Consider the following 21,353-nt stretch of genomic DNA (forward strand, 5'->3'; position numbering starts at 1 on the left):
AATGCTTTTTAAAATATAAATTAAAGTTAAACTAAATTTTAAATTAAATTAAAAAGTATTATAAAATCTTAATAAATAAAAAAGTATATTTCAAATAAAAATATATTGAACAAATTAATTTAAAAATTTTGAAATTTAAATTAATGTTATTTTATTTAATTATTTTATTATAAAAAACATAAGTATTAATAATAATTATTATGTGTGTAGAGAGAGTATTAATTAGTTTAAACTTTCAATTACATAAGAATATATATTAAATTATAACATTAAAGTGACAACTGAACACATTATTATTTAATTAACAAATCAAGGTTTTAGATACCTAAATTTGAAGCTCTTAACTAAGAATTTTAAAAAGTTTTAACCAGACTGAAAGCCACAAAAGTGTTTTAAGTCAATTATGATATTAAAGCCTAAAGTAACTAGTGATACAAATTCTAGCAAAGTAATTTGATTTAATACAAGTTTTAAGTCAATTATGTATACAAAAAATATATCCAGCAATGTTTGACACCAATTACTTCTGGATTCCAGAGAAATTACTCAATATACCTGTTGCTTGTAGGAAGCAACGGTTAATAACGAGAATCAGGCGATGAAATTGTAATGAAATAGAGTTGCTAAAAAAAATTATGTGAATGAAAAAAAAAAAAAACTTATGAAGGATCACTCGGATGGGTAAATATCCTAAGGATAATTTCAAGAAATCTCTCACTCTTTGCGGTATAAATTTTAGATTTGAATCTATCAACTAATTAATGGAGATATATAATGATATTAGAAAAGAAATTCAACAAGAAATTAAGTCATAATAAAGAGCAACATTAATTGTCCGTCAACTTAGTTCTTTTTTGTGAGATATAAATACTTCTGAAAAAATATGCAATCTGTCCTAAAAAATTTCACAGATGATTTGCAACTTTATATTAGGAGTTAAATTTGAAACACTTGTATTTAGAAGTTATACCTCAACCTTATTCATTCATCAGTTACACGGTAGGAGGTAACAATTACCCTATTCAAAACAAAGAAGAGCCAAAGAAAGAAAGAAAAAGAGAGAGAGAGAGAGAGAGAGAGAGAGAGAGAGAGAGAGAAGAGAGCTGAAATTTACAGTTTGAAATGTACCTTTGTGTCATCTGGAATAATTTATGGTCTATCTCTAACTCATTAATCGTATCTGTTTGTGAAGCTTGGTCTGTAGAAAATCTCACTCCACTTACTGCATTAATAGTCTTGAAACTCATCTATCTGCATCATTGGCTCATTTTCTGAACAGAACAAAAAAAAAACTGAGAATTAGTTGACATGAGCTTTAAAACTGGTCGACTTTCATCCCCATGTAGGGCAAAAATCCAAGAATCAAATTCATATAGTAGGGCTTAGTTAGAAGATATTGGTACCCCACAGTTCTGTTAGCCTTACTCCAGGATCTGACTGAAACCAGTAGTCATCTTCCATCTGCAAATAAACACAATAACATGACATGTTTTTCCAGATTTTGGTATTTTACCACTCAGAGCTTCAAGTTATACATACTTCAAAATCAGTGGGAGTTATTTCTTGAATTCCAGATGCCTGTGATCCATGAAAATTGAAACTTTCAGAAGTATTTTTTTCATCGTCTTGTCTTTCTAATAATCCCACACCTCTATTTCTGCATTGCTCACTCTTCCATGATGGATCCATTAATTTCACCCGTTTGACACTATCATCCTCATACTTGCAGTCGTCCTTGCTTCAAGGGTTAAAAAGTTCAGCAGTAATTAGAAGACTCAAAATACAAAGGAAAAATGACCTTTAAACAAACAAAGCAAAGATTTAACAAAAGCAAACACAGAGAGAACTTAATAAAGAAACTTTTGGATGAAATGTTACAGAAGAGTAGTACCTCAAGAGGTACAAATATATTGGTCCCGTGGCGCTTCTAACAATCATTTTGTACTGCCTTTGCCGGAAAACTGATTCCTGCTCATTTGAGTGAGGAGTCAGAAAAACTCTGATACACCAAACATGTTTCAATACCCAAGTTAGTCGAAAGTAGATACCACCTCATCAGGATCAGGAACCTCGATGAAACTAGCTTTTGGAGCCTTGATTGCAATAATTTCTTGATTCTGTGAAAATAGTAGATAATAAGTAAAGTGGTCATAATGGTAAATTAAATAGATATATCTTCATAAAATGTAAGCGTTTAGAAAAAAAAAAAATGACCTGGAAGCATGGAAGATTAAGAATCTCTTCCTTGGTCAAAAAAAGGTACCTAATGATCAAGCAAGCATACTATCAGGTAAAGAAACCTAGAAATTGCAACTTAAACACAAGAGAAGTTATCAGAAATTCCTACTTCTGGGAGCTTTCACTTTCTTCTAGGTTTCTTAGAAGCTCCTGTTTTCTCCTGAGAAATTAAAATGGTAATTGTTTTAAAAAAATAGATCAACCATATGGAACTTCACACGATATCAGTTGCAAACAGACCTTATACAATCATCAAGTTCACATTCCCTGCCATATAGACTTTCAACTTCAGCCTGTATTGAATCAAATTGTCAGAGTTGGACCGAATCACTAGTACAATGCAGTATTGGCATATTTAGTTCAGGATAGAAGTGGCGAGACCAATACATTCGTTCCATAGTATGGGGTTTATACCCAATCTATATTTAAGTGATGGAATCATGTTACATTCAGATTTTGCCACGTCTAAGAAGCTTATTAAAATGCATCATATCATGTATTGTTTTGTAAGAGACACTAAAGTCATTCAGAAACATGTCACATAAGCTTAAGTTTCTACATAACACAGATACTCACGACAATTGATTCTCTTAGGATGCAATTATGTGACCTGAAAATTTTGCCTTGACCAGTTTAAGTTTAAAATTACTGCAATCAACTTGAATTTTATTTTGATCAATTTCTTCATCCTCTGCTGCTCTTAACCGTACAATTATTTTGATCAAAAGAGGCAAAGTAGGTTTTCATTTTTCACTTATATGATCTTATGTAAAAGCTGACAAAAAAGATGGTCGTGTGTAAAAAATTAAGTCATGTTTACAATTCAAAGCAACCATGCAAGCAGTCTAAAAGCAGGAGAACTGAACCGAGTCAACTAAAAAAATCCAAAACCTTTAGACTGTTAATTTGGTTTTCCAGTTCTCGTGGTCCAAGTCCATCACATCCCCTGCGCGTAAAACACAACATGTATCATATATATCAGAACTCTGATAAAGAAGCTTCAAAGTAACAAACAAATAATAATATTTACTTCCACTGTATATGATTCTTTGAAGTTTTCTCTATCAATCCTACTCCTTCGAGAACATTTGTAATGTCATAAATTCTCCTTTTCTGAACCTGTCAAAATTAGTTAGATATATTATAAAACAATTATAAAACCAGGAAGCAGAAGTGCATGTACTAATAGCACAAATAGGAAAATTTAAGTTAAAAGGACTGAAGCCCAGAATAAGCCTAACAAAGGAGCCCTCTGTGAACAAAACTATGAAAGTCATTTTCTATACCTCCAAGATCTCAGCGGTTTTGTTAAGATCCAGGGTGCCATCCTTAGCATCTTGGATCAAGCTAACAAATTTCTTTGTCAACAGTCCTGTCCAAGGCATATTATAAGCATTACAAAGAGAGTCACCTTAACAATTGAGTTAAAAAGGGCCAGTGGAGTAAGTGGAGTAATACTTTAATATACACATACCTAAGGAACTGTCATAACGACAGTTGTTAACCACAGTTGAATTCGGTGAATCTGAAAAGGAAAATGCACTAAACATAAACTTCAGCAAGATAATAGTTATAATAAAAAAGCAAGGAATGAAGAGTTTAACAGAATCATGATCTAAAAGAGTGTTACCAGCACTAGGTCGGTGAGTCCCAGATTTTGTGTTTCTAGAAAATTTTGATTTACCATTTTGCTTTCCTCTTTCGGTAGGCTGGGTTTGAACTGGAGGGGGGAGATAAACTGTTTTACTCATGTCCGGAGCTACTTCGAGATTACTTGTGTGACTGCTTTCATATCTTTGACTGGACTGCATAGGTAGTTGAATGCGAACATTAAAGTCATACAAAAACTACAAGTTCGAGGAAGCTTTTCAGCATAGTATTCTAATATCTAAAAGTTGAACAAAAACAAAATTCAATTATAGAGACATTTTTTTTTACTGTACACAGAACCTAGTTGAATCCGCAAGTTCAAAAAGTTGTTGGTAGCAAAAGTTAGATCAAGAAACTTATAATAAAACACTGAATTCCCTGAAAGCATTGGCTCATCTATAATAATCCAAAAAACAATTTTATTAAACTGTGTGCCGAAGAAGAAATCATATGACTAGGTGAATGTTAGATGTTGTTATGACTGAGATAAATGCATTGTATGACAAAGAAAACAGCACATAATTTGCATGATGAGATTGTGTTAGTTGGAATCAGCGGCATGATCTATCCATCCGATCATGAACAGAAAATGAAAAAACGGAAAGAAATCGAGAAGAGGAAACTCACAGGGAAATTGGAAAAAAGAGAATGGGGAAGGGGAGAAAAGTGAGAAGGGGAGTGCAATAGGTGGAATTTAAATTGAGATGGATGAGGAGGAGGAGCTTGGGATTGATGATGATCCTGGCCAGAAGTCGACATTAATGGAGAAGAGAAGAAAGGGTTTTGGTGAGAGAGAGAGAGCGGGAGTGAGAGTAACAGTGACACTGTTATATAACAACGGAAAATGGTGAAAAAGGGGTGAAAATGAGATTATGAAATTTGAAAAAAAAAAAAAATGCGTTGTTGAGTGAAGAGTGAGTGATGAGATATTGAGATGAGATGAGACCGAGTGGCCGCCAACGAAAAAAAGCGGTCAGTTGAGTTCGAATGCACACGCCACCCCGCCTTTTGTTTTCCTTCCGCTCCCCTTCTCTCTCCTATTTGGGCCTCTCTCTGTCCTAACTTTCCTTAATGGGCTTTTTCATGTCCATTTGCATCCTCAAGTTCGTCCCAGATCCATTGCACATGAAAAAAAATATTATTATATCAACTCATACTTCATATTTTACATAAACATATAAAAAAATATTGTTCTAATTACAAGAGACATTTTGCGGTAAATTAAAATTAAGTTTATCTCTAATTAGACATATATTTTATATATTTGAATTTCCATTTTTGTTTTTATTATATTTATAATAAGAATATAATACTTTTTAGAAAGTTTTTTCCAAATCGCTATTTTTATTGTAATAAAAACTTAATTAGTTAAGTTAAATTTAATGAATTAAATCAATGTTCAAAAAATATGACAAAATTTCAAGAATCTTTATTATAAAATCTATTGGAATTTAATAAGTTATTAACTTCAGATATTCACTTCTTAAGATGTTAACATGTGTATTTGCTAGGGTGCACATGTTGAGTGGATGGTGTAAATAGTATATGGGTTTAGTCAATGAATGGTTCGGCTTTGGTTGGTTTGAGAAAAAGAAAAAATCCAACGGACCAACGGAAGAGAAATGGACTTTTATATGTTGGACATACAAATTAAGGATGAATATAGAAAATTAGGAGTATCACTAGGAGATATTATATTCTCAATTTAAAAGTTAAAAACTGCAAAACCTTTCCTCTTCCTTTTTTTAACATTCTTTTTGTAAATTATATTGTATACCCTATATTGAGATTTATCGTAAAATTAATTATTAAATTACAGTAATAAAATTATATAAAGAATAATAAAAGAATGAAAAGAAAATAAATATTGATTTTGAAAAAATAAGATTAGATTTCCGGTTAGAAAGTATAAATCCAAAAATTGGTGCAGGATGTGTTTTGTCACAGCTATCAATCAATTTATAGTGTAATATTTTCTCGTTATTAAATTTACTGTATTTTTTTTCTTGAGCATTTAGTTTGATTTTTTATTTTATTTCATATATTACTTCTAATTTATAATTTCTTTCTTTCCGATATTAACAATATTTTTATGATAAAATTTAAATTTATTTTAAAATTTTAAAATTTATTTAAAATTATTATTATTATTATTATTGAAATTTTCCTTGTAGTTATCTTTGTTAAGAATTGAAATTTCTTTTATAAGTATAAAATTGGAAGAAGGTTTTGTTGATTTTGTGCCTAATAGAACTGATTTGATAAATGCAATTTGAACTAGATTTACTTTTTTTTTATATATTTGAATCTGATCTCTTAATTAAATTCAAAATAATAAATATTAATTACTTTAACTTTTTCAATTTGAAATTAATTTAGTGGTTATTTTTAAAATATCACTATTATTTTTAGAATCACGATGATAACTTTTAGATACACAAAGAAAATCAGTTGGAGTGAATGTGAATATTTATTTTACCGAAAACTATGAATTAGACAAGATTGTTATGACATCAAAAAAAGTATATGTTTTTTATGCAGAAATGACCTCATCTCATCCTAAATCTGTTATTTTTAGGCAAAACAAGTACAAAACACAATGATTAATGTCTCAAGAATTAATCATCATTACCCCAAACCTTCACAATAATCATAAAATTCATCAGACACAATGTTCAACTATTCTCATTCATTCATAATCATCACCACGTTTTACATTCTTTATCCCTCATAAACTAATTATATAATGGAATATTGTTAGTATTATATGTATGTTCATGAACTTAACGATATTCACTGAATTTTTATGCGATATTGATTTCAGAAGATGTAGCAAAATCATACAGCCAAAAAAGCAATTGCCTACTTTTCACCAAATGCAGCTAACTTTCTAGATATTAGAAAAAAAAAATTAATGAAATTTAACAACTGATTATGTGATTAATCAAAAATCATAAAATTAACATACAATGATTTCTTCGCAAAGCTTATAAAAACGGTTTCTTAAATAAACTTGTATAACATACAGTGACACAGGTTAATTTGCCTCAACTCAGAGAATTTAGGTGACTTTATTTGGATCATTATTGACGTAATCGTGGTTATTTTATTCAACTTAAAATGATAATATCCATTGTTTCTCTTTAAACGTGTCAAAAAGAAGGCCAATGATTATATTCTTAGCTTCTAATCTATGCCAATTGGTAAGAAATCATATGTTCTTAGGAATCATATTGATGGATTAATTACTTCAACATAAACGAATATCAATAATACGTGGGATGAGGTCATTATAATGTGCTATTAGTATGATTTGTTGAAGGAAAATCTTAAAGGAAAGAGAAGGTTTTTCTTAAATTTTATTTTTCACAGGGAAAGGAAAAGAAATAATCAGAGAAGTAAAAAAAAAAAACTTATTAATTTTAACAAATTCCGAGAGAATGTGTAAAAAAACAAGATTTATAAATATTATTGTCCATTAATTAAACCGCCGAAAAATCAACATTTTATTTTTACTTCACTTACAATTTTTTTATATTTGCAAAAGTTTTATATATATATATATATATATATATATATATATATATATATATATATATATATATGTGTGTGTGTGTGTGTGTGTCAATTTGTGTTACCAGTAAGTCGTATTTAATTTACTAATTAATTTTATTCATGGATTTACTAATTAGTTCAAAAGTATATACACAATGAAATTTCATTAATCAACTATATTTTGACGTACAATATGCTTTTCAAAATATAAACAAAGTTTCCAAATAAGATTGCATGTTTATAAATATTCAATAAATTTATTCACAAAACTCAGGAACTATGTTTCAAGCATATTTGTTGCAATTTTTTTTAGCATTCATTCTCAGAAAAAAAAAAAAAAAGTAGATCAATTTTTAAGGCAGGTGCTTCAAATCACGAAACAACTTGAAAAATGATTTAAGTTGGATTGAGATTCAATCTTTCAACTCCAACACTATGATGGTCAAGAGATAAGTTGCAATGAGTTGGCTTCTCAGGTTGATTTTGTTTTTAGATGCTTTGATTGATTGTTTTTTTTTTATGTTATTGGTGGAAAGTATTTGGTGACTGGTTGAAACCTTGATTAAGAAATTAATTTAATTTCACTTGAATTCATAATTTGTTTTTGGGGATGGATTATTTTTATTAACTGCTATTTTATCAGACAAGAATATTATATATATATATATATATATATATATATATATATATATATATATAATTAATCTTAATTCTGGTACCATTTGTCAGGTTTTACAGAGGAGATTTTATTGGGGAGATACAACACACCAATGAGATATGAGCCTAACCACATAAGACACTGACACCACTCTCAACCCAAAATCTTAAGACAATGGGTTCATGGACTTTGATTCTTATATGGTGCTCTACTTTTTCAATTCTGGTTAATGTGAGACTTAGACTGATACTTGGATTCTTAACTATTCTTGGTATAATTTGACGGTGAAAGCAGAAACTTTTGCAGGATTGATGAATGTAGGTATAAAAGAAAAATCCAGAAAGAAGGAATTAGGTAAAAATGAGTTGCTTTAACGTTGGACATGTTGGATGGGTTCCACAAATGTTACAAATGATTGTTGTTAGAGATCCGTCAAGGTTTTATATTTGAGGCAGAGTGGACCGATCATCATTCTTCCCCTTTTAAAATAAACTTACCCGCTAAACAACAAATCATCAAATTTTAATCTTACATTCAGATGTTAATCCAACATAATCAACCCAAGAAACCAAATTCAGAGGACATCGAAGGCCACGCAAATCATTTGGCCACATGGTGGGAATCAATATTTTTTTGCCTCACACTATGGAATATAATCTCAACCTTTAAATGCTCAACAAAAACCTTAAAACTATAAGGTGGTGGTGTCATTGTGTGAAAGGGAGAGAAAAATGCAGAAGAACAACGACGTTAGAGGAACAGAGAATTTTGTTGTTATTCAAATAAGAGGAGCAACTGAAGAAGCGTCGTTTGAAGAAACACCTCAACCTCCTCCTCCTCCTCCTCCTCCCAAGTTCAACAACCTCTCTGCGATGAAGCTCTTTCAACGCTTCCGCAAGATCTTCATGCGCCTTGTTTTCTCGCTACCTTCTCGTCGCTCCAACGATTCGAAGCACAAAGTCTCCGACCGGTTCGAACCGCCCAAGACTTCATGCAGTTCCTACTATTCCTCTTACTCGCATTACAACGAGGCCATTGCGGATTGCATCGAGTTTTTCAACAAGTCGGCACAAGATGGCATTTTCGACGGTCGAAAATCTGATGTTGTCTGAGACTCTCATCACACAACCTTTGATTAATGTTCTGTACCTCAGCTATGTCGCCATCACACGTACGATTTTTTTTTTCTTATGCATAGTGATTGATGATGTATATGTATATGAGAGAGCATTATTGCATTTTGCATAATGGAGTTACTTCGATTCCTTGGCTTCTATTTTACTTGTTGATATTTCAATTGTGTTGGGTGGTAATGTTGTTGAATGTTAAGTTGTTCTGGATGAATAATGAAGTGCAAAACAAAATTACTATCTATAAAAATGGATTTGAAGTGGATCTACCCACCCATTTCCCTTACTAACGCAAACGTGAAGAGCAGAATATATTATGAATATCCCATTATCTGTAATCATGAAAATAGGATTACATTAGGCATACAATACAAGTAGCACATTATAATAAGGTCAGCAGCACCTACTTTTCCAGTGTCACCTTATGTTTCTCTCTCCAACTTACTCCTCACACTCAATATTTCATTCTTTGGTTTGAAAAATATAACTACGACAGAGAAGAGTGACAAATTTATAAATATTGTTAATTTGATACTGAAAAACTAATTTTTTAAAGATTTGTAGGAAGACTACACAAAATATTTTGATGCAACGGAGAGATTTAACACCAATGAGACATGAGTCCAATCATATAACGCATTAATATCACTCTCAATCCAACATTTTAAGACAATGGATTTATGGACCTTGATTTTTATATGATATTCAACTTTCTCATTTTTACTCCATGTGAGACTTAGACTCATACTTGAATCCCTTAAGATATTATCTTTTTTGGACGGACTTTGGATCAGTACTTTTATGAAAGGAGAATAAAAATAAATAAATGACTTTTAAAGTTAAAACTAATCTTTTATCTACTCAAATTATACATAAATTCTTATTTTTGGGAATGCTTATGGTTTTTTTTTATATAAAACAACGTTGTTTAACATAAATTAATTATGTTGTTATGTTTTTAAAAATAGAAAGGAGTTTTTTTAGAGTAAAAAAGGAGCTTTTTCTTGAAAGTACATTGATCATCCTACACGGGAAATCCAACAATAATCCAAACATAGTTTTATTTATTCGATAAATTATTTTTGCAGATAACTCGTGGATTTGTTTTCTTTTCATTAAGTATGAAAGACTAAGAATAAAATCTACCGAAAAATAATCACATATTTAAATTGATATTAGAACACCTTTGTGTTTGTATTATCAAAAGGAATTATATAAACTCATTGATGTTTTTAATGATTTTATCCTCGGTTGAAACATGGTCTAATTATTAAAAATTTACTATATATCTACAAACCTAAATCAAACAAAATCCAATCAAATTGGAATAGTTTCTAAATACATAAGTATAATTTGAATTTAAGTAATTTCGGATATCTTCATTATAAGCTTTATCTTATTTAGTATATGAGAATCATATAATGTCTCACTATAATATTTTATGTAACTTTTTTTCTAATACGTATTAAACTTATATTTGAATATAGTTTAATTTTAATTTTAATTTTAAATATTTTAAATATTTTAAAAATATATATTTTTAGTTTAAAGATAACAAATCTTATCTTAAATTTTATGTCATAATAATAGTACACTCAAATGAATTATATTATAACATTTATCTCTTAAAGTATATTATGATAAAAGGTGTATGAAGAAACTGATACGGTACATCAAGTAATTGTCCTTGGAGAAACTCTTATTGATCCTTTTTGTGTAATTTTTTTTTTAAACAATTTTTTTATCTTCTATGTTACATTAAACCGATAAGAAAGAATGCCCAAAAGTGTATATTAAGAATTATCGATATTAGTTATAATTATTATATTATTATAAAATATATTATTTTAATAATAATATATCATTACAATTAATTTATTATTATCATTATTTATAGTAATTATTATTATTATTATTTTAAAAAACAATTAATTGATGATTATAATATTTTTTATTATAAAATAATAATATTTTTAATATTATTTTTTATTATAATTCTTATAGACGATAAATAATCAACTTTAAAAATAATATATTTTAAATTTAAATATTTTGAATAAAATGAAAAAGGTAAAAGATAACAAAGATAGAAGGAAAAAAGAAAGAGAAAAAAACAAAGGTAAAGTATCTATTTTCTTGTAACATTTGTGCTATCTTTTAAAGTCTACCCAAATATTTAAAGTTAATTTTTGGTCTTATAGAGGTCTGGGAACAATGAAAAAATTATATATAAAATTATCAGTAAGATTATATATATATATATATATATATATATAAACAGTATATTTGGTATGTTTCGATCTGTATACATATTAAAAATATTGTTTGAACATATATATACATTAAACAGTTTTAACTTACAAAAAAAAACTACTTGTAATATAAATAGATTATAACGTGTGGCAAGTATATAAACCAAAATTTTATTGTTTGTGCTTTTTTTATTATGTACAGTAACCAATAGTTTACAGATTTTCTCTTCCTCTTTCACTAGAATATCATCAAAATAATTGTTGTGTCAAGTCTTCTCCAATCACATGGTTATAAATAGATTCTTAATTACACATTTAATTTTTTTTTCCAATCAACTAATCATATATTAGACTTTGATGGGTTCATATATCTATAATAATTATCTTAAATTAGCACATTCATTGTCCTTCTATTGATCGGTGAACTACAAAACTCATAAATAGAACGTATGTATTAAGGAAGTTTTAGACTTATGGGCACATACATCATTTAAATTAATTTCTCATTAACACAATTTATTTGTCTTTATCTTTATTTAAAAGATGAAAAGGAGATTGAAATTGTAATTGGCGTTCTTTATTACATTAACAAGATTGTACCATCGATCTGCCATTGAAGTCTGTTAAAGTGCACATGAAAATAAACTTTTCCAGAATAAAAAGAAAAAAAAAAGAAAAACTCTAAACAAAATGCAGTAGGCAATTATTGTGGTAAATTAACATAGTGGTATTTGATTTGGAACTGTGTCATGGAACTTCTTGACTCCCCTTTTTCCTTGAAAAAATGGCTCCAATCAAAGGAATCAACGACTTCTTCTTCTTCCTCAGAGAAGGGTGCCTTTCCAACTTTTCAACCCCTTGTTGTGGTAACATCATATGAGACACCGATGGAGGATTCGCGAACGTCACGTACCTTTTCTTCTGGAACTCCATCTTTTCCTCGTCAAATCTCGAACTTTTCACTCCAAACGTCGTTAAATTCTCCACAAACTTCACATCTTCGATTTCAGATTCCACCGGGTGTTTCTCGGTTTCCCGTTGCTTCAGTTGTTGAAGCTCTTCCTTCGTGCGTTCAAGCTCTTCCTGCAGAGAAGACAGACAATGCGCCATCACCATGCTTTCTTCCTTAGCCCTCTGCAGGTTTTCTCGCGTCTCCTCTAGCTCCGCTTCGACGTTTTCAATTCTCGAATACTCCACGCCATTTTCACTTCTTCCACTCTCCATCTATAACCGCATTCAACATTAAACTAGATTTACAGTTCACACAATATACTATTCTTACGAGAAATTGTTTTTATACAACAAACATAAAATATCGAAACTCGAAAAAAGAGTAATGATGTATAAGGTAAAGTAAAAAGTTATAAAAGAGTAGTTATATATAATATCTCAGTACTTCATATAGAAAGCTTGAAACATACAATGAATAAATTGTAATTAAAGTATCAAAGCGTAAATTAATATTTTTTTTTCAGTGCCTTTATTCTGTGACACGACGAAGAAAGCACATGACACGGTCTGCAACTGAATAAACCATTTGTTGCTTGCACCCTGTTACAAGAAAGGATAAGATTGGAGCTACGAAATGGTTCCCTGAGTGATTTTTCTAGATGCATTTATTTATCGTCTAATCTTCTGAACTCCTCTTGAATGAAATTTGCGACTAAATACTGATAATTTAAACCATCTAAAATGAGATTCTAAAATGTGTAACCAAACATGTCATAAGTGATGTTATTTTTAAGGTGGCATGTAACTTCCACTGGTGATGCATATAGTTGTGTAATTAAGTGATGAAGAAAGAAAGCGATGTGTAGAACCTTTTTGAGTTTGTTTGCAGTTGCATAAACCTCCCCAGCTAAGACTTTCTCGCCGAACAATGAGACGGCTTCTTTGACGGAGCGGAATGGTGCCCTTGTGTCTATCTCTGCCTTTCTGACAAGCATGACGCCATCTTTCATGTTCATGTTGGTGTTGCTTCCACTGTGAAGCAGAGAAAATGAAATGGTGTGTGAGAGAGAAAGAATAAGAGGGGATTGTTTAGAAGTGTAGGATTGGAGAAAGGAGAAGGTTGAGTTGAGATATATGTTATGAAGATTGGAAGCTTCGTTTCTTCGCGTCCACTTCACTAGAATTCTGTTTCTTATGTTTGTTACTGTAGCTGCTGTTGAATAACAAAAATGGCCCAGAGTTTAAATATATATATATATATATATATATATATATATATATATATATATATATATATATATATATATATTTTGAGCACAACTAAAGAGAAGGACTCTTCACCCATACCCAACTTTCCTCTGGTTCCCCACCACAGAAGCGTGTGGAAAGGTACATGCTTCCTAAATAAAATATAGGCATCAAAAAGGAGAAAATAGAGAGAAAAAGAAAATATGATTCTAGGATATGGTTTTTCTGTACCTCTCAGATAGATAAAAAGAAAAGAAATTGAAGTTATTGATGATGATGATGATGCATTTTGAAGGAAATAGAGACAGTGACAGTAAAATATATAATAAATTCAAAAGTGAGAATGGAATATCACATGAGAAGAATGAGAAATATTTGTGCTCATTCAAAGTATAGATACACACGGAGATGTATACAAAGTTTACAAGAAGGTAAGAAAGAAAGTAGCTAAGCTTTTTAATGTTAGAGATATAAGTACAAGTTCAAAGTAATATGTTCACTAGAAATAAAAAATAAATAAAATTGAGTAGTATAGAAAAAATGACAGTCACAAACATTAAGTTTTGATATTTTTATTATAATTGGTGTCAAATTTTAAGTATAGGTAATTTGTACTTATGTTTGTTTCTAAAAATTTACTAGTTAAGAGAACTAGAATGGATGAAATCTGTTTACTTAAAAAAAAAATTAAAGGATGATTTTTGCAGATGGATTTGAGTGAAAATGAAATATCCTAATCCTTCCATAGATAAAAAGATGAGAAGAAAAAAAGCTTAGCACATTATTTACCTAAATATCTATCAATTTTTTTCAATTCCAACTTAATGTACTTTCAATCAATATTAAAACATAAAAACGATTATAAACAGCAAAGAATTAAATCTGCTAAGAAATAATTAAATTTTGAAAAAATAATATTAATTTTGATAGGAAAATAAGTATCAATGATAAAGATATAAAAACATACGTATGATTGCATTTTAATAAATAGAAGTATTAAAAATATATTCTGATTGCATTATTCGGATAAAAGACAGAAGTGCATATTTAAGGATTCCAAAAACGTCGCAAAGCTAAATGTTACTATAATAGATTTCAAAAATTAATTTTTGGTTTCAAATTATTTTGAGCTTTAAAAATAGATTTTTATTTTATTAATTTCAGTTTAAAACTTTCCTATCATGTTAATTTTTATTTAAGTTTATTGGTGATATGTTAACCACATCAACCGTTTTAATATTAGTAGTGATCTTCTTAGTAGCTGTCTAAATAGTGATGAGAACAATATATTATGGATCAATGTTGTGAAATCTACCAAAAATGTAAAGATTGCTTCATATGTAAATGTTATAATCATAAAGACATTACAATTTTTATCATCTATGATCTTATTAAATATTTTTCATCCATTAGTCGGGCAGTAATATTACTTGTTAGTGAAGATATCATAACAAATTGTTTCGTAGAAGAATATATAAATGAAACAGGTAAAATATATACAAAAAAAAAAGTTAAAATAATAAAAGAAGATAATTCAGCCTAAATTTATACAGACCAAGTATTTTCTTTTATCCCTTAAAAAGCCTTTAAACAACCGAAAACTTTGAAATACACTGATAAACAAGGCATTTACTTGATGACAAGAACAGGGCAATGAATGCCAGATTTAGCTAAATATTTACTGTGTTCCCCCTGATTTTACCAAAGAGTTAATCAAAGTGTCACATGGATTACCGTGACAGGCGTAACAGTAGCACAAAAGACCAGCGCATGCACAAAGACAAGAATGAAACAGTAGTATATTTCTATGCCTTATCTGTTTTTTTGTGTTCAATTTCAGAGCGCTCATGACATAACTATTGTTGCGTAATCAATCTACCTTTACTTTCTTCACATACAGAAGAGGCAAGATGAATGTCTTGTCCATTTGCCCGGGATATTGATGAAGCGAGGGTGAAGAGGTGTTGTTGGTCAGAGATTGAAGAGATCTTGGATCCAAGTGCTTCAAAGGATGCAGTGGAATGGGGAAGACAAGGACTCGCTACAGAAGAGTCGTGTCCACCACTTTGCCAATTAGGATATTGGGCCCTCACAATGCTGCAATTTACAGAAGAGCCACCTTGAGATGCAAGCTGCACCGCCCAAAAACTTTGGTGCTGTTGTTTATAGGAAAGTGTCGAACTATAATGAGCTCCACGTAATGGGGTACCATAATAATGAGGCTGCTGCTGCTGCAACCGGACCTGTAGTCAATTAAAGCATCACGGAACTGAGCTTAATATGATAATAAGACAAAGGGAAAGAGTGTTGGTATGTTAAGGATATAAATTGCATGGCTTCTCTTTCAACTCCATTCGGGTGGGGCAGGTTATTCCAAGTTAAGACAATAAATTTTAGCCGCTCCATTAACATCATGTTGAACAATATAATCACTTTAAGCCATTTTTCTTAGACTTGACCCAGGACTTTTTTAGTTCATTAATGTATAAGATTGATAGGAGTCTAGAAAGTAAAAACCTGTGGTCCTACAACAGGAAGATGATCAAGGAAATTTGAGGCATAAGGACTTTGAAAAGGCATGAGGCCATGCTGCTGTTGTAGTGATTGAAAATAAGGCACTTGCGATTTTGAATATGGTTCCAACTTACTTTCACCTTTATTAAAACTTTCGTTGACCTTTAACTCGCTACCACCAGTTGACAAGGACAAGAAGTTGAAACCCTGCAGAAAATTAATAGTCATCAAATCAGGCACGAAGAAGAGGGGACACAGGGAGCTATACTATAATCAGATTTATCCATAGCTTACCTGTTTTTTAGGACCATGCAACCCAGATGTTGAAGGCGCCCGAGAAATATCGTGATAAAGGCCATGGTGAAGGATACCATTCTTAGTTTCACGTGAATTACTTATAGCAGCAGAATGAACTGTTCCGGCGGCATTACTATTTCCACTTTTCGTCCAATTCAAGTTGTGTGCTTCCATTATAACCCCACAGTTTGACCCTTCGGGTAATCTTGCTTGATGACTTTCATAAAGCTCATGTCCTTTGCCCGCCAGTCGTCTTGACACTTCTAAGCTACGGATGATATGACTGATGTGAACGTGAGATGCACACCTCTTCCTTGATTTTTTTTCTTGAATAACAATTTCGGAAATCTGCATCGGTAATAAATATCAGACACAACAAATAGGCGTTTGAGCGAAGTGCCTGGACCAGGATGAAAAACTTTTGACATTATTTAGGTAAATCATGCAAAACAGTTCTATAAGCATAGATTACCTTCTCACCAGAAGAACAGGTTTCCATCAAATCCTGTTTCGAGGTACCAATTGCAGTATTCAGCCAATCTAGAGTTTTAGCAGCAGAAGACCTTCAGAAGAAAAACCCATCAAATCATGATAAAGAGGGGAGAATGGGGGGTAGATTTAGCCTCTAAAAAGGACAAAATGAAGTGAATTAAAGAAATTTACGGCAAATGAGAAGCAACAATTCCAGGTGAAGCAGTGGGAGACAGACTTGGCCACCATGTTGGACTTTCTGGTAAGACAATAAAAAATGGTCAGCCAACTGATGAAATTTTTAGCCTATACTTATAATCACAGGGGGGGCAAATATCATTGCTTGTAACAAGCACATTTAGTCCACGAGCATACCAGTTTCTTTTTGGTACTTGACCATATGTTGTTCTTGCTTGCGATCAATGCTTCCAACCTGAAATGTAAGCCAACAACACCAATAGTACTGGCACTAGCTTATAGTAGAATTTAGGCACAAATTGTAAAAGTTGAAATTACTACCGTCTGATATTCCACGTTTGATTTCCTCCCAATATGTGAAATCTGTGGTTGAATGGGTACGTTTAATCTGTAATAAGATGAGAAAAAAAATGTAGTTTAAATATTACAAATTTGAAAAGGAAAGGATAGACCAGAGGGATTTCAGAATGCAACTGAAAAACTACCCACCCCATGTCCAGAGACAGTTCAGAGTCATGCAATGCAACTCTGCCGCCATTTTCACTCTTAACCATTGACACAGCCTGCAGATTTACTTTTGGAACAGTGCTTTGAGTAGCAGCCACCAAGAAGTTGGCACTATCAGGAAAATCAGTAAAATCAGTCTGTTCGTGACCAATGGTTTCACTCAAAGAACCGAGTTTTTTACAGCCCTTGGGTGATCTTTTTCCATCATCCGTAGTGGCTCCCGAGGCTAGAACACATGACACACAAAAAGCAAAAGATAAAATTAAAAACTTGTAATAAATTAATAAAATATATAAATATCTTATAAAAGTGCCGTGACGGAGAGAGAAACCTTCAACAGTAACATTGGCACTCTGACTCTCCTCTTGGTCCTGGAAAACCCTGGAGTTTTCTGGTAGAGATTCACTGTCCGGTTCACTCTTAGTATTAGAGTCATTATCAGGTAGCATTCCAGCCAAGGCATAGAGAGTCTCCGCGACCTCTTCCTCATCTTTCGTTATGGGCCCGGGCAAAACTTGCCTCGTGGACCAGCACGGGCTTCTTTGTTTCTACGAAAAGCAAAAGCTCGAGTAAAGGTGAAATTGAAATGGCTAGAAAACGAAGCAAAAGGTTAAGTTTTGAACCATAAAGAGGTGCCGCAACACTCACTTTGGATTTCTTTATGCCATCTTTTTGGGGAGATTTCATTCCATCCATCTTATGGTTCACCTTTTCTGAATCCCCAGAGATAGATTCGCGACCCCGTTTCTTCACAGCTGTAATTTCAATTTCAACAGAGACAAAATCCCCACCTAAATAAAAGTATATAATAAAGAATATTTGATATTATAGGAAAATGGAAAAAGAACAACCAATCAATTCCACTGTAGAAACATTTCCCAATAATAATTTATTAAAAAAATACCATTATTCCTTCCAGAATTCAGAAAGTACCACACACGGTTGAATCATTACACTGTAGCCCTTTAATTTATAGCAGAATAGAGGGAAATGTGAGTCCCCTCGTTGTTGTTCAACCCTTATACAAAAGTTGAATAACAGAATTTGGACGGAAAGGGAAGTGTGGAAAGAAGATGAATATTTATTCGAAGATAAACACGACATCTTTCAACGGGAATCCAAAAATAGCCCACCTGAACGTATCTTCCGCGGAACAGAGGCATGATCGACGCCATTGCCGACCTTCGTAAACTGCCAAATCATTAAATATTGAAAACAACAGAGGAATTGAAAAAAACACACACACACACACAATGACCAGAAGCAGTACTGGTACTAGAAGCAGTACCTTTCTGGGAAACTTAAATTTCTTGGTTGGTTTTGGAGAGTGAGAGACCCGGCAACCCATGGATAACGCTTTTGCAACGGCACTCAAGCTTCTCACCTTCTCCTTCTTTGATTTCTCCGAATACTCGCTACTCCCATTGAAACCTATATTTCGAACACATAGAGTTAGTGATTGATTTGTTTGATTTGGAGTGATGATGAGAAGGATAGGAGATGGGAAAGCGAGTATAAAAAGGAAAATGAGTGGTGAAAGAATTACCAGTACTGAGAGGAGTGAGGTTGCGTCTCCAAGAAGAAGCAGATTGAGACTGAGATTGTTGTTTGTTAATGTGTCCTTTGGCGTTTGAAAATCCAGACATCGGCGGCGTTGCGTCTCCACCTTTGTCCATATCTTCTCCTCTCACTTCACTTTCTCTGACTTGGTCGATTCATCACCGCCTTTGACTGCCGGGCGGACCAAAATCATAATCACAATCACAACCAAATACTGATGAATAATGTTTAAGGTTCAGAGGCAGTAAAAGTAGATTCGGAAAAAAGCTACACAGCAATGAGAATGAGACTGTGCCTCTGAACTATCTCTACAAAAACAAAATAAAGAAGAAGGAGAAAAGTAATTCGTGCCTCGTGTTCAGAGAATCAGGTTCTTTGTGAGATAAAGTAACAGATTAAGTTGAGGCAAAGAAGGAAAAGAGTATATATAGAGAGAGAGTGAGCGAAGGGTAAATAAATAGCAGTGTGGTACTCACAAGAAAAGAAAGGCAAAGGAAAGAAAAAGAAAAAGGATGCCTCTCAAATGTTATGTCCGTGATTATTGTTTTTCTATGGAAGGATTTGGAAGGGTAATAATTACTATTTTGTTAGACAGTTATTGTCACTCAAAATTAAATTTTCATCTCTTAACCAAATTAAAATTAAAATTATTGGGTTTTGTAAATTAATAAAAAAAAAAGTTGAATTTAGTTAGAGAATGAATTGTTGCAGAGGAGATAGGCTTGCATGTATGTCAGATGGCATCTCTCCGCGCAGTGCGGCATGGGAAGCTTGCTCTCATTGCATGTTTCTATGTTTCTTCCTCGCATTTAACTCTTTTCTCTACTCTTGTTTTTATTTTAATTAATTAACATTATAATATTATTATTATTTAATTAATTAACATTATAATATTATTATTTAACTAATTTCATGCAATGTAGGTCCTGTACCGTGAGAAGCACGTGGCGTTTGAGAAGGGTCAGGTGGATGTAATGAGAAGACACGAGTTTGATACACGTGCGGAAGGAAGGGAGTGTGTGAGAAATTGGAGATTGAAATGAAATTCAAAGTTGAAACTCCATTTATGATTATTTGATTCTACGCGGCAGGGATCATGCTTCCTACGTGAAAACCACATCTGTTTTCTCTTCTAAGTTCTCCTCCTTCATTTATCGCTAATTACTGCATCCATTGTGTGTCCTTCACCTACTGAATTCTTGCATCATAGGAAGGGTTTATTTTGAAAGTTTGAGTGTTGAGGTTGTTTTTGTTGCACCAAAACTCCTTTGATATTGTAGTCTTTAGAAAAGTTTTCTTAATTAGTGTTTTTAGAAAAGTACACACATTAGTTCACCTCAACCTAATATCTTTAAAAAACTGACATATTCCATAATTAACATCTAACATACCAGCAAATAAATATATATAACTGTCATTTCTTTTTATCATAAAACTTTCAATAAGGTCATAAAATTTAAGTAAATACTTCAATAGTAGAGTTGAATAATAAATTAATAATTCAACATTTTCTTTGTATCTATATTCATACTTTAATATATGATATATTTTTCAAATTTTATTATATTCAAAAATATATAATATTTGTATTTTTCATTTATATAAGAATTTGGAACGTTTATACATAAATCTAGAAATAAAATGATAAATATATATAAGTGAAAGGTTTTTTTTTATGCAGATTACGAATTATGCTAGTCAGACTTTTGCAAATCAGGAGGTTTAATATCTCAGTCGTTCCTGCGTTAGGTGGGACAACCCGCTGGGCAAAACACACATTGTCATTCCTAACTAAGGTTATCTTTGGATTTAAAAATTTTGGAAAGTGAATTTGAATGAATATAAAAAGAAAGGGATATCAATATGAGATTGTTTGAACTAAGATTGATGATATAATTTGAGTGATAGAATGTAGAAGGAATTTTTAAATAACTACATATTATTACTATTATTATTATTATTATTATTATTATTTTATAAACATAATAAGGCATATAATGGTATATTAATATTTAAGACATATTTATTCAATTTTAAAATAAATAATAGAATATACTTTAATATGAGATATTTAAGTTTTGTATTTACGAATTAAGTTAAGTTTGTATCATATCAAAATTAATA

General features: G+C 31.4%; 4 protein-coding genes across 5 annotated transcripts; 1 reads left to right on the plus strand and 3 right to left on the minus strand.

Annotated features, from left to right (window-relative positions):
• Positions 1-929: 929 nt before the first annotated feature.
• Positions 930-4,841, minus strand: LOC114162719 (transcription factor E2FC). The gene is made up of 14 exons (XM_028046680.1): positions 4,516-4,841; positions 3,869-4,043; positions 3,713-3,763; positions 3,525-3,610; positions 3,269-3,357; positions 3,130-3,184; positions 2,479-2,531; positions 2,348-2,398; positions 2,215-2,263; positions 2,052-2,117; positions 1,892-1,968; positions 1,540-1,738; positions 1,404-1,461; positions 930-1,271 (listed from the first exon to the last, which is right to left on the minus strand). Exons 1-14 carry the CDS (start codon positions 4,645-4,647, stop codon positions 1,228-1,230), a joined length of 1,185 nt encoding a protein of 394 aa, XP_027902481.1. The 5' UTR covers positions 4,648-4,841; the 3' UTR covers positions 930-1,227.
• A 3,906-nt stretch (positions 4,842-8,747) lies between these two features.
• On the plus strand, positions 8,748-9,413 carry LOC114195969. The gene has a single exon (XM_028086424.1). It carries the CDS (start codon positions 8,833-8,835, stop codon positions 9,211-9,213), a length of 381 nt encoding a protein of 126 aa, XP_027942225.1. The 5' UTR covers positions 8,748-8,832; the 3' UTR covers positions 9,214-9,413.
• A 2,620-nt stretch (positions 9,414-12,033) lies between these two features.
• On the minus strand, positions 12,034-13,612 carry LOC114164253 (WEB family protein At1g75720). The gene is made up of 2 exons (XM_028048849.1): positions 13,304-13,612; positions 12,034-12,707 (listed from the first exon to the last, which is right to left on the minus strand). The coding sequence occupies exons 1-2, from the start codon at positions 13,448-13,450 to the stop codon at positions 12,231-12,233; spliced, it is 624 nt and encodes a 207-aa protein (XP_027904650.1). The 5' UTR covers positions 13,451-13,612; the 3' UTR covers positions 12,034-12,230.
• A 1,655-nt stretch (positions 13,613-15,267) lies between these two features.
• On the minus strand, positions 15,268-19,713 carry LOC114195913. 2 transcript variants are annotated; one of them, XM_028086358.1, is made up of 14 exons: positions 19,581-19,713; positions 19,216-19,400; positions 18,958-19,100; positions 18,803-18,860; positions 18,318-18,460; positions 18,001-18,217; positions 17,652-17,895; positions 17,484-17,550; positions 17,340-17,397; positions 17,157-17,223; positions 16,966-17,056; positions 16,491-16,841; positions 16,200-16,403; positions 15,268-15,925 (listed from the first exon to the last, which is right to left on the minus strand). In XM_028086358.1, exons 2-14 carry the CDS (start codon positions 19,343-19,345, stop codon positions 15,539-15,541), a joined length of 2,160 nt encoding a protein of 719 aa, XP_027942159.1. In that variant the 5' UTR covers positions 19,346-19,400; positions 19,581-19,713; the 3' UTR covers positions 15,268-15,538. The 2 variants fall into 2 exon arrangements, with proteins under 2 accessions (XP_027942159.1, XP_027942160.1); XM_028086359.1 differs by having other exon boundaries at positions 18,318-18,424; positions 19,581-19,712.
• Positions 19,714-21,353: the final 1,640 nt, after the last annotated feature.

Source organism: Vigna unguiculata, chromosome 9, assembly GCF_004118075.2.
Source record: "Vigna unguiculata cultivar IT97K-499-35 chromosome 9, ASM411807v1, whole genome shotgun sequence".
In the NCBI taxonomy this organism is placed as follows: Eukaryota; Viridiplantae; Streptophyta; class Magnoliopsida; order Fabales; family Fabaceae; genus Vigna; species Vigna unguiculata.

Excerpts from the sequence above, each read along its gene's own strand:
- LOC114162719 (XM_028046680.1), bottom strand. The coding sequence starts at position 4,647 with ATGTCGACTTCTGGCCAGGATCATCATCAATCCCAAGCTCCTCCTCCT. Across the intron at positions 3,185-3,268 it reads AAGAATCATATACAGTGGAA|GGGATGTGATGGACTTGGAC; the intron begins GTAAATATTATT and ends TTTTACGCGCAG. Across the intron at positions 2,118-2,214 it reads TTAATCTTCCATGCTTCCAG|AATCAAGAAATTATTGCAAT; the intron begins GTCATTTTTTTT and ends CTATTTTCACAG.
- LOC114164253 (XM_028048849.1), bottom strand. The coding sequence starts at position 13,450 with ATGAACATGAAAGATGGCGTCATGCTTGTCAGAAAGGCAGAGATAGAC. Across the intron at positions 12,708-13,303 it reads CTGCAAACAAACTCAAAAAG|ATGGAGAGTGGAAGAAGTGA; the intron begins GTTCTACACATC and ends ATGCGGTTATAG.
- LOC114195969 (XM_028086424.1), top strand. The coding sequence starts at position 8,833 with ATGCAGAAGAACAACGACGTTAGAGGAACAGAGAATTTTGTTGTTATT.
- LOC114195913 (XM_028086358.1), bottom strand. The coding sequence starts at position 19,345 with ATGGACAAAGGTGGAGACGCAACGCCGCCGATGTCTGGATTTTCAAAC. Across the intron at positions 18,461-18,802 it reads TCCGCGGAAGATACGTTCAG|GTGGGGATTTTGTCTCTGTT; the intron begins GTGGGCTATTTT and ends ACTTTTATTTAG. Across the intron at positions 17,551-17,651 it reads GAACTGTCTCTGGACATGGG|ATTAAACGTACCCATTCAAC; the intron begins GTGGGTAGTTTT and ends ATCTTATTACAG.